We start from the raw sequence: 14,952 nt of genomic DNA on the forward strand, positions 1-14,952 counted from the left end.
GCCGCCTCTTCACTTGGATTAGATCTCCCTCGGCCTCCACCAGTTTCTGCTTCAGTCTGGAGACTTTGGCAGTATGCGAGGCAGCGGCCAGCAACGATGTCTGTATTTAAGAAAAATTTAGTTAGTTTCCTGGCATAGGAGATTGATCCTCTGTCCGATTTTTTCTTTCCGAACACCGGACAATGTCTTAGAGGCTACTATCTACGTTGGGATTCTCTCCTTTTGGCGTCACTTACCTCAAAACCTGTCAGCAGGTTGCCACAGGCCTCGGTTAGTCCGCTCTTGGTGGACTGAACCCTTTCAATCACCATGCCCATAAGGACATGATGCTCATCCATAATGGAAGCGCCTCGCAGTGCTTCCAGCAGACTATCCGGTGCCCCTGGTTGGATAGGGGCCACCGGCGGAATAGGCATCCCCCCTTCTTTCAAAGGAGGGTGTGTGCTGGATTTTGGAGCCGCCTCAGTCTCCGGAATGGAGTCTGGTTAAGGGCTGAATTGTATACGGCCCTCCCCGCCAGTCTCCGAGGGGATTGATTCAACTTGGTGTCCGGTGATGGGGGTTTCTCCTTCGGGCGCCTCCTGAGCCTCTCCCCGCCGGGAATAGTCCTTTGGGACAGCACCTCCGCATCATCCCTGGTCTTGGGGGAGTGTGCGGCAGGCGGGGAGTCGCTGGCCGTCGCCTTGGAATCCAGCGAGCCTCCTGACGAGGATCGCAGAGGGCTATTGTATGCCAAACTACAATAACATAACCAATCATCTCAATACAATGAGGAGGGGAAACTCCATTGGAGGATAAGGTATTAGTACTTACGATGCGGCCCGAGTCTTAGCACGGGGGCGTCTCTCCGGACTGTCATTGACGTCCCATGCGGAGTTATCCGCGAGGGAGCCCTTCCCCCTTTTGGGCGCCTCCGCCTCCAGAGTTGCGGAGGCCGCCCTCTTCTTCCTCCCCCCCCATCATGGGGAGAGTCGCTCTCCTCCTCCTCCTCATCCACGTCGTCTTCGGCGGCGGAGGAGTGGGCCTTGTCTTCGGACATCACGTCCGAGGTACCCTTGCGGCGGGGACCGCTCTGGGCCCCCTTGGCCTTTCCTGTGGCCTTCTTCTCCGGTGCCTTATAAGGTTCCGGCACCAGCATCTTTGCTAAGTGCGGGATGACTGGCTCCGCGAGCAAGGGAGCCGGACACCGGATCTGCTTCACTTTCTTCAACTAGTACTAAAAAAGCAATGGTAATGGAAGCTTAGATATCATCCTTGAAACAAGCAAGTAAGGGATGTGTTGAAAACGACATACCTCATTGGGGAGGTGATTTATGTCGTGACCCCAATCCGAACCAGTGGCCGGCGGTATCTCATTGCCCTTGAAAAGCAACTTCCAGGCATCTTCATGAGTCGTTTCGAAAAGCCTCACTAGGGTATGATGTTTCTTCGGGTTGAAATCCCATAGAGGACGGCTTCGGCTCTGGCAGGGAAGGATTCGGCGCACCAACATCACTTGGATTATGTCGACAAGCTTGATGTCCCTATCGATCATACTTTGGATACGCCTTTGTAGCGCAATCAGCTCGTCCGACGAACACCAGTTTAGGCTCTTCTCGACCCAGGAGGTGAGCCGCACGGGGGCGCTAGAGTTGAATTCGGCCGCCACCGCCCAGGTGGCATCGTGGGGTTCGGCGATGTAGAACCATAGCTTCTGCCATTCCTTGACAGATTCCACGAATGTGCCTTTTGGCCAAGAGACATTGGTGAGCTTGCTCACCATGGCGCCCCAGCACTCTGCGTGTTGTCCGTCCACCACCTTGGGCTTCACGTTGAAGATTTTGAGCCACAACCCGAAGTAGGGGTGGATGCGGAGGAAGGCCTCACACACGACGCTGAACGCTGAGATATTGAGGAAGGAGTTCGGGGATAGATCATGGAAGTCTATCCCGTAGTAGAACATTATCCCACGGACGAAGGGATGGAGTGGAAACCCTAGCCCGCGGAGGAAATGAGGGATGAACACTACCCTCTCGTTGGGCTTTGGTGTGGGGACGATTTGTCCCTGGGCTGGAAGATTGTGGGCGATTTCCTTCGCCAAGTAACCGGCCTCCCGAAGCTCGGCGATGTGCTCCTCCTTAATAGAGGAGGCCATCCATTTGCCTTGACCTCCAGATCCGGACATGGTTGAGTGCTTTCTCGAGACAGGGAAATGAGAACTTGGGCGTTGGAGCTCAAGAACAGAGAGGCAGGAAGAAAGCGTGGGAGAAGAAAGGGGTATCTTATCTCCTTATAAGGGCGGTGAATATTGAATGCCCCCCATTCACCTTAAAATTCGCCTGCTCCCAAGGGCTGTGTAAACGGCGCGGTTGGGTTACCCACACCCGTATTGATGAGAATCCCGCAATAAGGGGACACGGTCTCTTCTTTAACAAGATGTGCCAATGACAACCGCATCTCGAAACATGGGGCAAAAAATGGTTCGAAATTATGATCGGACAGGCGTGATGTCGCATTACTAAAGTTGTCAGCAGATTGGACTTGTGTGTTATTATATTCTCTCTACGGTTTTGTGCGGTGTGTGTTACAGGTCCGGACACGATCAATTCGTCTGGACACTATTCGGGATTTCGGAAGGAGGAACCCGCCTTGCAATGCCGAAGACAGCACTATGCACCGGATACCTTGTCATTGGAGCCAGGTTCAAGGGCTACTGAGGGAGTCCTAGACTAAGGGGTCCATGGGCGTCCGGCCTATTATCTATGGGCCGGACTGATGGGCTGTGAAGATATGAAGACTGAACACTGTACCCATGTCCGAATAAGACTCTCCTTGGCGTGGAAGGCAAGGTTGGCGAACAACAATAAAGACTCCATCTTATGTAACTGACTCTATGTAACCCTAGATCCCCCCGGTGTCTATATAAACCGGTGGGTGAGGTCCGGAAAGGATATACTCAATATCTTAGTCATACAGGCTAGTCTTCTAGGGTTTAGCCATTACGATCTCATGGTAGATCAACTCTTGTAATACTCATATTCATCAATATCAATCAAGCAGGACGTAGGGTATTACCTCCATCAAGAGGGCCCGAACCTGGGTAAAACTTCGTGTCCCCTGTCTCATGTTACCATCAACCTTCGAATCATAGTCCGGGACCCCCTACCCGAGATCCGTCGGTTTTGACAGCGACAGGATGCTCACTACATGCCTTCTAGATCTTGGGGTTTCTTTGCTGGTAGATAAATTTAAGAGATCTCCGACGATGGTTCTCCCGTACCATATTTGTGTAAGAATGCAGAAATTTTTCTTTTATTTTTGATTTTCTTTTCTTATTTCGTGTGACGACCTGTTTTGCTTCAGCACTATTTATTTTTTGTTTTGTTTTGGCAGACAAGTATTTGGCATGGTGGTACTGTAGGCAGGAGTGTTAAAATGATGTTCTCTTGAAAAGTCGAGGAGCGTGTTGATAAAAAAGATATGGTGAGTAACGTTTTTATGTGTTAAAAACCATATTTTGTGTGTTGGTTTTTATAGTGTTCTGTTTGTTCTTCTTATAATTATTTTATTTATTTTTCGTGCTTCCAACAGGTCCTGTTTGTAACATTTGATCCGCCAGAGACGAGGGATGACGTTGGTCATTATTGTGTAGTTGCCTTAAATGCGAAAGAAAGGCGGTTTGGATTTCTTTGCTCGCTCAATAAACCTGGAAGCCCTGATGCGATCAGGATATTTAGGAGGATTCTTAAAAATATCAAGCGTGCATGGAAAGAAGGTAGGTCAAGTTCTGATGAGCCGCTAAATCCTCCTACACTTGATGGATTTGTGTTGAAACATGTCATTGTCCCAATGCAACCAAATGGGTGTGTTCCTACAACCGCTCTCCACCATACTGCTCAAGTTTTTTATTTCATTTTGTGAAACTGATGTTTTTTATTCTTTTATTGCAGGCATGATTGTGGATTCTATATGTTTCAATTTTTGCAGACTTGGGATTGTGCTCGAGTTGCTCAGTTTGTGGTGGAGCACATGGGCTACATCAGAAAGGCCATGCTCCATAGTTGGCTCACATCGAGAAAGTGTTTCCTTGATTTAACATCACTTTTAATTTTTGAAGATAAAGGTTGTTTTAGTGAACTTGTTTATCTCCGTTATTTATTTTTTGTCTACTGCTTGCTTCTGCTTCTTAAGGGCTTTTTTACTAGTGTGTTTAGTTAAATGTGTGATTTAGAATGGATGTCTATATTTCTATTGTGTTAGTGAGCTACATTTGTTCTAGACAAGTTAGCTGCATTTATTTTTTGGGCAAGTGAGCTGCATTGTTCTTTATAAGTGGGCTGGATTGTTATAGACAAGCGGGCTGCATTGTTTTAGAGAAGCAGGCTGCATTGTTGTAGATAAGTGGGCTGCATTCTCTTCTTTAGTGAACTACATTTTTTTATATTAATGAGATGTATTACATGTTTTTTGGTTTTGTATTTTGTGATGAGTGTTTCCATGTTTTTTTCTACACATTTTTAGGTTTTGATGGGGGCTTCATGAAGGATGTACGTCACTGTTTGAGTCCCAGGGTTCTAAGGTGGTTATGGAGGATTGTGCCATTGAAATCTCTCTAGATAATTCTGGTTCTTTGGCTGGAGATGGTTTGAACATAGATGTGGCGTCTGGACTTGATGGTGGGAGTGTTTCTCGACCTAGCTCTCCACACGATGTATTTGATGTTGATGATGATGATTTTGTTACATCATGTCCATGCGTCACTAGGACTAGGAGTGTAGCAATTAATCATCCTCCTGTGGATGAGGCTGAAGTATTTTCGAACAAGAGGGCAGGTGAGAGGGCTTTTAAGTTGAGATGCTCTATAGAGAAACTGAAGCCTCCTAGGTTCAAACCTATTGATGAGGCGAGGAAAATAAAGGATCTCGTTCTCAGCAAAGATTTTGTAACCAAATACCACGAGTAAGTTTTATGTGTGTGCCCTTCATCCTTTTTGTGTGTTTTAATTTTAATTTTAATTTTATTGATCCCATTTGTGTATGTTTACTGCAGGAACTCGTTCTTTATGGTGAATCGTCCATTTGGTGATGTCGAAAATTACAATGTTGACTATATCTATAATACATTTGGCAAAGGAGCTTTAATGGACTCGTATCTCATGGATTTTGTCATCAAGTACTGGAAGCAAGACCCTGAATTGGGTTTAGTTTATCGTTCTAGTGAACGTGTGCTACTTTCACCTTTATTTATCACGGTAAACGTGTGGTGTCATTTTTTTCTCTTGTACTGATTTTTTCATGTCCATGCATGCATGCATGTTTTTTTTATTTCCTATTTTTGTTCTTTTTCTATGCAGTATGTTCTTCAAATGGAAACCTTTGTGAAGAGAGATGATGAAGGACACCCTATGTTGCCAGTTGTGCATAGCCCGTTTGCTTTAGAAGATGCAGTTAAGCAGTTCAAGGTTTTTGTGAGCGGCGACGTAAACCTGTTGGACGCAAAACTGGTAAGGCCATTGTTTTCTGTCATTTATTTTCTAGTTTGTTGCATTTCTTTTTCTAGTTTTTTTTGGAACAGTGGTCCTAGTGCTACGTGTCGAACGAACTTTTCATTTTTCATTTTGTTTATTGATGTGACAAATTATGATGTCGTGCTCCAAGGATGGTCATTATTCCTTACACACGATGAACCAGCATCACCAGACGATTGATATCCATGACACTAGGAAGTACACTGGTCATCCTGATGTCACGACAAAGTGGCATAGGACTGACTACCACTCATATTGCACTAAAGTGGTATGCCAAGCGCAAAGCTTTTTTGTGTTTCTCCTACTGCATTTTTTTATATAGTGCACTGCACCACCTTGTTTATATAGTGCACTGCAACATATGCGTGACAGAACTACATTTTTCACACACACACACCCCAATCTGTGTAAACAAATATGTGTAAAAAAGGTGATAAAAGGTAATGACCTCATGTGCATTTAAAAGAGGGACTGTCTAGTGTTGAGAAGAACTTTGTATTTTTCAATTCATCTGAATGGTTATTGATCTGTGACATGTGTTATTTTACATTGTGCTACCTTTTTTGCCAGATGAGGAGAATGACTCGGCTGCTAAATGTGATTTATGGTGAAAAGTTGTATAAATCTAAGAACCACCCTGACTGGGATAAATTGGCAGAAAAACCCTCTTACCCGATTGTGCTAGCGTAGCGAACAAACAAGTGCGGAATCTATGCTCTGAGGTTGACGCAATTGTATGACGGCCAACGTCTAGTCGAGAAAATTGTCAAATCTGACGTAATACCATCTCTATTTCTTCTTTTCTTGTTACTTTTTTATTTCACTTTTTGTTCTCATGACAACCTTTTTTTAATCACTGGTCTGCATTTTTTTAATTTTCTTTCAACCTGTTGTTGATGATTGGAAGGCGGAGTACATGTTTCAGCTGCTGTTCAATCCTTCGAACATGTTGTATTATCAAGACATGTCGCCTGAGCTACGAGATCTGATTGCAAACCTCGTGCTTACTTCCCTGTCGCAGTCGCAGACGCAGTAACGGTCATTTGGCATTGTTTTTCCTGGGTAAAAGCATGTGTACGGACAAGAACTAGGGTTCATGTTGTGTACGGTGTGCTGTCTAAAGTACATAATGTATGAAAAGACTTTTTTTATCTGTTGTTGTGTTTTCGTCTGCATTTTGCAGCAGAGTATATGGATGAATTTGTGTGTATTTTATTTTATATAAATAACTCATACAGTATATATATATGTATATATTTTTATTTTGTTGACCACCACGTTCTGTTTGAACTGGCATTTGTCACGCTTATATGTATCGTACGTGTCCCAGAAACTGCATTGCATGTGATGCCGAACTTCTTCGTCTAACAAAAAGCACTGCATTTGTCTACACGTTTGTACTGCACCCGTATTTTTTGATGTACTTGTTGCAGCCCCTGTATTCATGTATGTATTCCGAATCTGCATTGCTTATGATACTGCACTGCGTTCTTGTCTAACCAAGTGCACTTTGTTGTATAGACTTGTGTCCTGCATTTTTTTTGCTTGTACGGTAGGGGCGGTTGCCCCCCATTTTTTTATTTTTCTATAGGTATGTACTGCACTTGTATTCCATGTACTTGTTGCAGCCCCTGTATTTGTGTATGTATTCCGAAACTGCGTTGTTTATGATATTGCACTGCTTTTGTCTAAACAAATGCACTTCATTGTATAGAGTTGCATCCTGCATCTGTTATTTTTTTGCTTGTACGTGATGCAGCCCCTATCACGTCGCCTCCCGGTCTATTTTAGGGGTGTAGCTCTGGGGTTGCGTGCGTCCTAGCGTTGGAAAAACAGAATGTCCGCACTACGCCTGTCAACCAAGCGCACTGCGTGCGTTAGCGCGAGGCCGAGCAGGGGGTGGGAGGGGGTCATGACCCCCCTCCCCACCCCCCTGCGAGGTCGAGCCTGGAACGAGCCGGAGCAGGCTCCGCGTTGCCGCATGCGTAGGCGATTCCGTCACACCCCGTCACCTCCCTATCTATCTTAGGGATGTTGCTCTAGGGTTGCGTGCATCCTAGGGTTGGAAAAACAGAATGTCCGCACTGCGCCTATCAACCAAGCGCATTGCGTGCGTTAGCGTGAGGCCGAGCAGGGGGTGGGAGGGGTGGTCGTGACCCCCTCCCCACCCCCTCCGAGGCCAAGCCTCGAACGACCGGAGCAGGTGGCGACGCGGCGTGCTGCCACGCCGCATGCGTAGGCGAGTCCATCACATCCTGTCGCCTCCCCGTCTATCTTAGGGGTGTGGCTCTGGGGTTGCGTGCGTCTTAGGGTTGAAAAAATAGCATGTCCGCACTGCGCCTGTCAACCAAGCGCACTGCGTGTGTTAGCGCGATGCCGAGCACGGGGTGGGAGGGGGGTCCTGACCCCCCTCCCCACCCCCATGCGAGGACGAGCCTCGAATGAGCCGGAGCAGGCGGCGACGCGGCGTGCCGCAGCGCCGCATGCGTAGGCGAGTCCATCACACCCCATCGCCTCCCTGTCTATCTTAGGGGTGTGGCTCTAGGGTTGCGTGCGTCCTAGGGTTATAAAAACAAAATGTCTGCACTGCGCCTGTCAACCAAGTGCACTACGTGCGTTAGCGCAAGGCTGAGTAGGGGGTGGGAGGGGGGTCATGACCCCCTCCCCACCCCCCGCGAGGCCGAGCCTAGAACGAGCCGAAGCAGGCGGCGACGCAGCGTGCCGCGGCGCCACATGCGTAGGCGAGTCCGTCACACCCCGGCGCCTCCCTGTCACACCCCGTGCACATGTCAACCAAGCCAGGATGTGACGGGGGATTGTGCCATTGTAGCCAAGAGAAAAGATTCACCAAGTGGAGGAGGCGGTTCGACGCGGGCTAGCCGTGGTAGTGTTCTTGATTGGTTGGAAAAAACAATCGTCTAACAACACATTTTATGTCCCATACTGAACTGCACAGCGGACTAGATTTTTTTAGTTGGGAGGGTACTGGAGTTGCGTGCTAGTTGTGCGTCGTTGGGCTTGTCAGCATGTCTAGTTCCCGGTGCGCTAAGAGCCCTATGGGCCCTAATGTTTAGTCCCACCTCACCCGCTGAGAGCGCGCTTGACCTATTTATAAGCGCTGGCGAGGTAGCTCTAACGAACTCCTCTGGTTACTTGTTTGGGCGCTTATAGGCGATGCTCGCTGCACTTATTTCTCTGACCTATGGGCCCATGTGTGCCCAGCCCCATGCATCGTGGCTCAGCTCGCCTACTGTGGGCGCAGACCTATTACTAGACTGGCTGGGTCCTGGTTGCACCCGGGTGGTCAAAAAAATTCCGTATCTGAGGCATTTTTTCTTTTGTAGTATATATATTTCATGGTAGTACAAATGATGTCATTTGTACTGCTTGCACCAACGTTGCGGACTGCACTGCGTGTACCAAGTCTGTGTGTTACGCACTGCACGAAAGTGCCTGCAGCCCCTCTCGTTCTTCATTTAAGCATGTACTGCACTTCATGTATACACTTTGTGAACTACGTTATATTTCATCGATGAACTGTATTCACCTTTGTTTAGAATGGTCTGCGGATTATATATTTTTAGAAATATTAATATTAATGGTCCTTTTCTATAATTACTCTTGTGGACTGCATGTGGACACATGTGTACTTCATTCATCTTTCTTTTTAGGTATGATCTGTAGTCAGAGTACTTAATTTTTTTTGTTTAACATTGTTTTTGAATATGTTTTGTATCTGTTTAGAATGTTTTGGTATCACACATTAAATTTTTCAAAGTTGTCTGGATACTTGTTCTAATACAAACTCGGCAATCATTACCTAGTGCAAACTAAGTTACAAGCGATTCTGCATGACAAGCAAACTAAGTTCAGCAAAAGCAAATGGTCACAAGCTAACTAACGATACATAAGCAAATAGCAGAAATAAAATTTGATGATAATTCTAGAACGACATTGTTTTTACAAAAGAAACATTCGATATGAACCAACGGACATAATCAAAACCTTGCAGACATGAAATAAGGAACAACACAACCACTAAAGTAAAATAAAACTAAACATAGCCATGATTATTTCTAGTTGCTGTATTGGATTACAGCCTTGTTCTTCTTCTTCTTTGCTTCTTTTTCTCTTTTTGCCCTGTCCAGTACCATTATGATATCGTAGATGATCCTCCATGACTCATATGTTGCGAATGCATCTATTGCTGCATACTTGATAAGCTTGTCTGGCAGCGGGCAAAATCCCGACAGAGTATGGTCCTCCTTGCGGTTAATTTTTTTCTTCATGTCATGGTAGTGAATATCTATCATCCTGCCGGCAACAGAAGCCAAAGAGTCAAACTCCTTTTTATTGTATGGGTCTCTCCATTCCACCTGAATATCAATGTAGTCTCGGAGTTGATCTCCAAGCCAGATAGCTTTAGCTTGCTTTTGTCTCCTTCAATGGCGAATCTGACAAAGGTGTACTCACCATTCATGAGGAATTTGTCTAGTTCCATTGGCATGCGAGATGTTTGTATGGACTGAATATAGATTATTTTTTAGAACCAGCAATGTTTTTTTTAATTGAAGTGCAATATGAATACCTAAATCTGTTGTAGTGAGTAGCTGATAATACTTTGTATAGCATAACTAGTAAATCTGATAATAGATTGCATAAACAATGCATGTTTGTGCATGTTTGTATTCTTGAATTGAATTTCATACATGTTTTATATAGTAATGGTGTAGTTTTCTATTGTTCAGGCAATTAATTTGTATTTGGTAAAACAAAATAAAACTGTGTGTATCACTAGATCATATAATTCAAGAGTTGAACACATGAGTTACATGGAGCCAGATGAAAACTGCCAATGAATTCCTATGCCATGCTTTTTAAAAATGAGAACCAAAGTTTAAATAATGGCAATTGTGATGAAGAAAATTTAAAATCAATATTGACAAGCAATAGTACAAATTGATAGTTATTCTGACCTGTCTTTAGCTGCAGAGATGTGGTAGACAAGGCATTCTTTTTTTATGCATAGCTGGAGCACTGCTACCCGCTGTGGCTTCACGTAGTGCGTGTACTCGACATCAACGTCGACTAGTTTGATGGGCATTCCGCCGAGCTTCCTCCTAAGCGTGGACAACATCTTGTCCACGTCTTGACCCTTGCTTGTGCAAACGACGTGGAGCTTGTGGTTGCCATGGAGGTCGACGTCATGGAGGTCCTTGGTGTACCTGCGCCGCTGCTTGTACAGAGGTGCATCCGCCATGACTCTCCTCTGCTCTCTCGTGTTTGTTCTGGAGAGGGAGGTTAGTGAAAGGAAGTGTGGAGAAGAAGATGCAATGGGTTTTTTTGGGGGACGAAGCAGTTGTGTTTCTGTGTGGTGGTGGTGGAGCGGGGTGGTAGCGTGGTGGGGCTGTGTTTCTAGTTACGTGGCAACTGCAGAGAGATTTTGCTATGAGGAGGTTCTCTTAGTGCGTTGGAAATCCGGAATGTCGTCCCCTCTTTTTTCTTGACAAGTTCAGGTATGCACGCAACTGTCAGAAAATGTGATGATTTGTGTTTTGGTGAATTTTCCTAGTAAGTGCACTTCTTTGCTATCATGGCAGAAATGCGTATGTCCACATAGTGTACTGCATGCAAGTTAAATTTATTCTTCGTACACTAAATTATATCGGATCATGATCCATACAGATGTACGCACATTTAGTTTTTGATGGAGTTCTTTATTTTTTCTCTCTTTTTATATGTGATGGTGATGCAACTTTTGTGTGGATGGAGGGTAGGGTTATCATACTGCTTTGCTTAACTAAAAGGGCTCTATTCTTCATTTTAGCCATACTGCAATGCAGTAGAAAGAGAACTGCATTTCAGAAATAAGAATACTTCATGCTTCCACGTGACGAACTGTATTGTTATACGTCGCGGACTGCATTTGTACGTTGACTTCAGGCTTCTTGTGTTTTATTTATTAGAGCGAACTGTAGTTTCTAGTAGTGCCCACGCACATTTTTTGTTGTTGCTGTTATTCATTTAAAAATGTTTTCTCATTTCTCTTTGATGTCTTATTTTTGTACTTATTGTTTTTTAGTGGGCCGTGTTATTTTAACTACTCCAGCGCATTGGGCCTGTGTTTGGGGAGTGAAGACGTATTCGGCCCAAGTCGTCCTGTCGGCACGGCTGGTTCCCGGTGCGCTGTGTGTGCGCCCTAATGTTTAATCCCACCTCGCCCGCGGAGGGCGCGCTCGACCTGTTTATAAGCGCTGATGAGGCAGCAGTATCGAACTCCTCTGGTTACTTATTTGGGCGGTTATACATAGTGCTCGCTGCTCTATGCTTCCTGACCTGTGGGCCCATGTGTACCCGGCCCCACGCATCATGGCTCAGAACGACACGCCTGCTGTGGCCGTAGATCTACCACGAGACTGGCTGGGACCGGTTGCACCTGGGTCGTCAATTTTTTTAATATTAACTCTCTTAGATATTTTTTCCAATGTAGGGGCATGCACTGCCTAGTAAATCATGTTGCACTGCATTCATCAGGTTTCTGTACCGCATGTGCACACATTCCGCACTACACATTTTTGCGCTACATTTTTGTACACTGCATGCTGGTGGCATTTTTCTTTATTGTTTTCCTCTTACATATCCTTTTTTTCTAGTGTACGGGTGTGCACTACATTTGTTGTGTCTGTGTGCACTACATTTGTCATAGTCATGTGTTGCAGTTGTACACATTTTGCACTACGTGCATCTTTTTGTGTGCGAAAGTTGTGACTGCTTGTACCAACGCTGCGGACTGCATGACTTACATTTAAGGACTGCATCAGGTGCACTAATTCTGCGTTGTGCACTACATGAAAGTGCTTCTCTCGTACTTCATTTTGATCATGTACCGCACTTCATTCACACATATTGTGAACTTCCTGATATTACTTTCGAGAACTGCATTCACTTTTATTTAGAATGGTCTACGACTTATAATTTTTGAGAAATAATTATTTAATGATCTGCGATTAGTTCATGGGAACTGCTGCAGTCAAAGTACACCTTTTTGGGGTCCTTTTTCTTTGGTAACATAAGCCTTAATTGATTGTCCTTCATTCTTGGTAACATATTTTTCATTAACTCCCCTTTAATATTTAGTTTTGACCTTTTTGCATTCCTCTTCTATAAATGTAGGCCAACTTCTACCCTTCCTTTGCAGTTCACTTCTCCTCTAGACACAACTTCTCTCCTTTCTCCAGCCTCTCTTTATTTTTTCATTTTCTAGGTTTTTGTTGCGATGGCTCCAGGCCCCTGCGCGAATCTCTCCTGTTACAGCCATGGTTGTGGTGTGCTGATGCACTGCGATTGCTCAGCTTACTCGCAGGCCCGTCGTGCTCGTCATGGGGGCAAGGTCTTGTGCCCAGCTGGGCAAGCAGAGCAGCTTACATATGGAACAATATTCATGGAAGAATTGAATATGGGCCACATCAACGTTGTTGCATTCTATTCCGCCCTGCTTCGCCGTGGCCTTGGCTGCACAAGTCTTTTTGTCCATCAGCTTACGCCAACAGATGTGGAGACTCACTACAAGATGGTATTTTCGCTTAATTTGATTTTTTTCTTTGCGTTTAATATTTTTTGGTGTAATTCGATACTAGTCTGAACTTCTAGTATTTTAGGAACGGATTTATTTTGTTTTATTGAAGTGTACTGCACTGTGTACTTATATCTTGTTTTTTTGCTTGTGTGCATGGAGCTCGTGTTTTAGTATGCTTACAATATGTGAACTGCTTAGATATTAGATGAGCACTACTAGTTTCCACAATTTTCCCCACTTGTACGGTGTGTACTACATGCAGCTAGTCTCAAGAACTCCATGATAGTTAGAAGTGTACTGCAAGTTCGCAAGTTCGTACTGCATATTAGATTGCATTTTATCTGTACTGCTTGTTTGACTGTTGTGCACTACATCTAGCTCGTGTTTGTACTGTTTGTAGGTTTTTACTTCTTTGTGCAAAGTATGAGAATTGTATTGCTAGTTTCGTCGCCAAACATTTTTATTATTTTTTGCAGAAAATCTCCCAACGAGCTGTTAGGTATCACCGGCTCAAGAAGAAGGGAATTCTCCAACTTGTTCTTGGCAATGGACACTTGAAACCAGCCAAGTACCGTGTAGGCGTTAACGGGCGGCTGTATCTGCAGAAAGGCTGGAAGGAATTTGTCATTGATAGTGGCCTGAAGTCTAAGCTAGTTGTTGTCCTCAACTTCTTTGAACTCGAGGATCATATGGTTAGAATCACGTTTGACGTGATTGGTTAAGGTTATGAGGTTGATTTGTAATAAGTACTTTTGCATGTCGAACGCTTCATCTTTTGATGTGTTTTGTAATAAGTACTTTTGTGATCTGAACCGCTTGAATTATTATTCAGAACTTCGTGCTGCTAGTGATTTAACTGCACTTTTTCATAGGTTGTGGATCAAAATGTGTCAATGTTTACTCTAGACTACTATATATATATATGGTTTACTCTATACATCATTTCTCTTGATATGGTTTAGTTGAAGAACTCATAGTCAGCGGGAAATTTGTGTTTACACAAAATTTAAACTAATACATAAGTCATATAGATAAGCAAACTGCTATGTATATGATTAATTTATTGAACTTCATCTATTTGGTCGTTAACCTGCTGCTTCTTCGCGGTAATTGGAGTGTGTCTAATGTTGCACTTTATTTTGTTTTCCATGGCGGTGTTGCTGGTTCTTGTCTTTCCACTGTTGTGTTTGTAGCTCCTCGCGTGCTGGTCGATGGCGGCTTTTGTTTTTCAGCACTGTGAACTGCAACCTTCTTTGCTCCTCGCGTGCTGGTTGATGGTGGCTTTTGTTTTTTAGCGCTATGAACTGCATCCTTCTTTGCTCCTCGTGTGATGGTTGATGGCGGCTTTCGTTTTCCAGCGCTTTGAACTTCATCCTTTTGTGCTCCTACCATGTTTTTTGAACATGGTGTCATTCTTGGTTGTTTCTGTACAGCAGCATTACCTTGTGGTGGTCTTATGGGCAGTGTTTCTTCATGTTCTTCATCCTCTTCACTCTCTTCTTCCTCTTCCTCCTCTTCTTCATCTGCTTCTTCATAAGCCACTCCTTCAATTCCTTCATGTTCTTCGTCCTCTTCACTCTCTTGTTCTTCCTCCTCCTCTTCATCTGCTTCTTCATAAGCCATTTCTTCTTCAGTTGTGTCACCATCTTCTTCTTTGATTTCATCTTCTTCGTCTTCCTCGTTTTCTGATCTTGTTCTTTTGGGGCAGGTTCTTGAATTGTGTATCTTCCTCTTTTTGCAGATGCTACAACATCTCGGTTTCGTCCATTTCTTAGTGTTGTGAGTGGAATATCTGTTTGGTTGTGCATCGCTATGTCCTCGGTTTTCTTGTTCATTTCTTTTTGTACGTGTCCTAGAATTATGGCCGCTG

General features: G+C 44.4%; 1 protein-coding gene across 1 annotated transcript; it reads right to left on the bottom strand.

Moving 5' to 3' along the window:
- Window positions 1-9,582: 9,582 nt before the first annotated feature.
- On the bottom strand, window positions 9,583-10,766 carry LOC147990409 (uncharacterized). The gene is made up of 2 exons (XM_087538212.1): window positions 10,483-10,766; window positions 9,583-9,946 (listed from the first exon to the last, which is right to left on the bottom strand). The coding sequence occupies exons 1-2, from the start codon at window positions 10,764-10,766 to the stop codon at window positions 9,583-9,585; spliced, it is 648 nt and encodes a 215-aa protein (XP_087394338.1).
- Window positions 10,767-14,952: the final 4,186 nt, after the last annotated feature.

This window comes from Triticum urartu, chromosome 1A (genome assembly GCF_056163025.1).
Source record: "Triticum urartu cultivar PI428250 chromosome 1A, HENAU_Tu73, whole genome shotgun sequence".
In the NCBI taxonomy this organism is placed as follows: domain Eukaryota; kingdom Viridiplantae; phylum Streptophyta; class Magnoliopsida; order Poales; family Poaceae; genus Triticum; species Triticum urartu.

What these genes read in the sequence shown, in the direction of transcription:
- LOC147990409 (XM_087538212.1), bottom strand. Translation starts at nt 10,766, where the DNA reads ATGGCGGATGCACCTCTGTACAAGCAGCGGCGCAGGTACACCAAGGAC. An exon ending in ATCTCTGCAGCTAAAGACAG is followed by an intron (nt 9,947 to 10,482) that starts GTCAGAATAACT and finishes TCGCCATTGAAG; the next exon opens with GAGACAAAAGCAAGCTAAAG.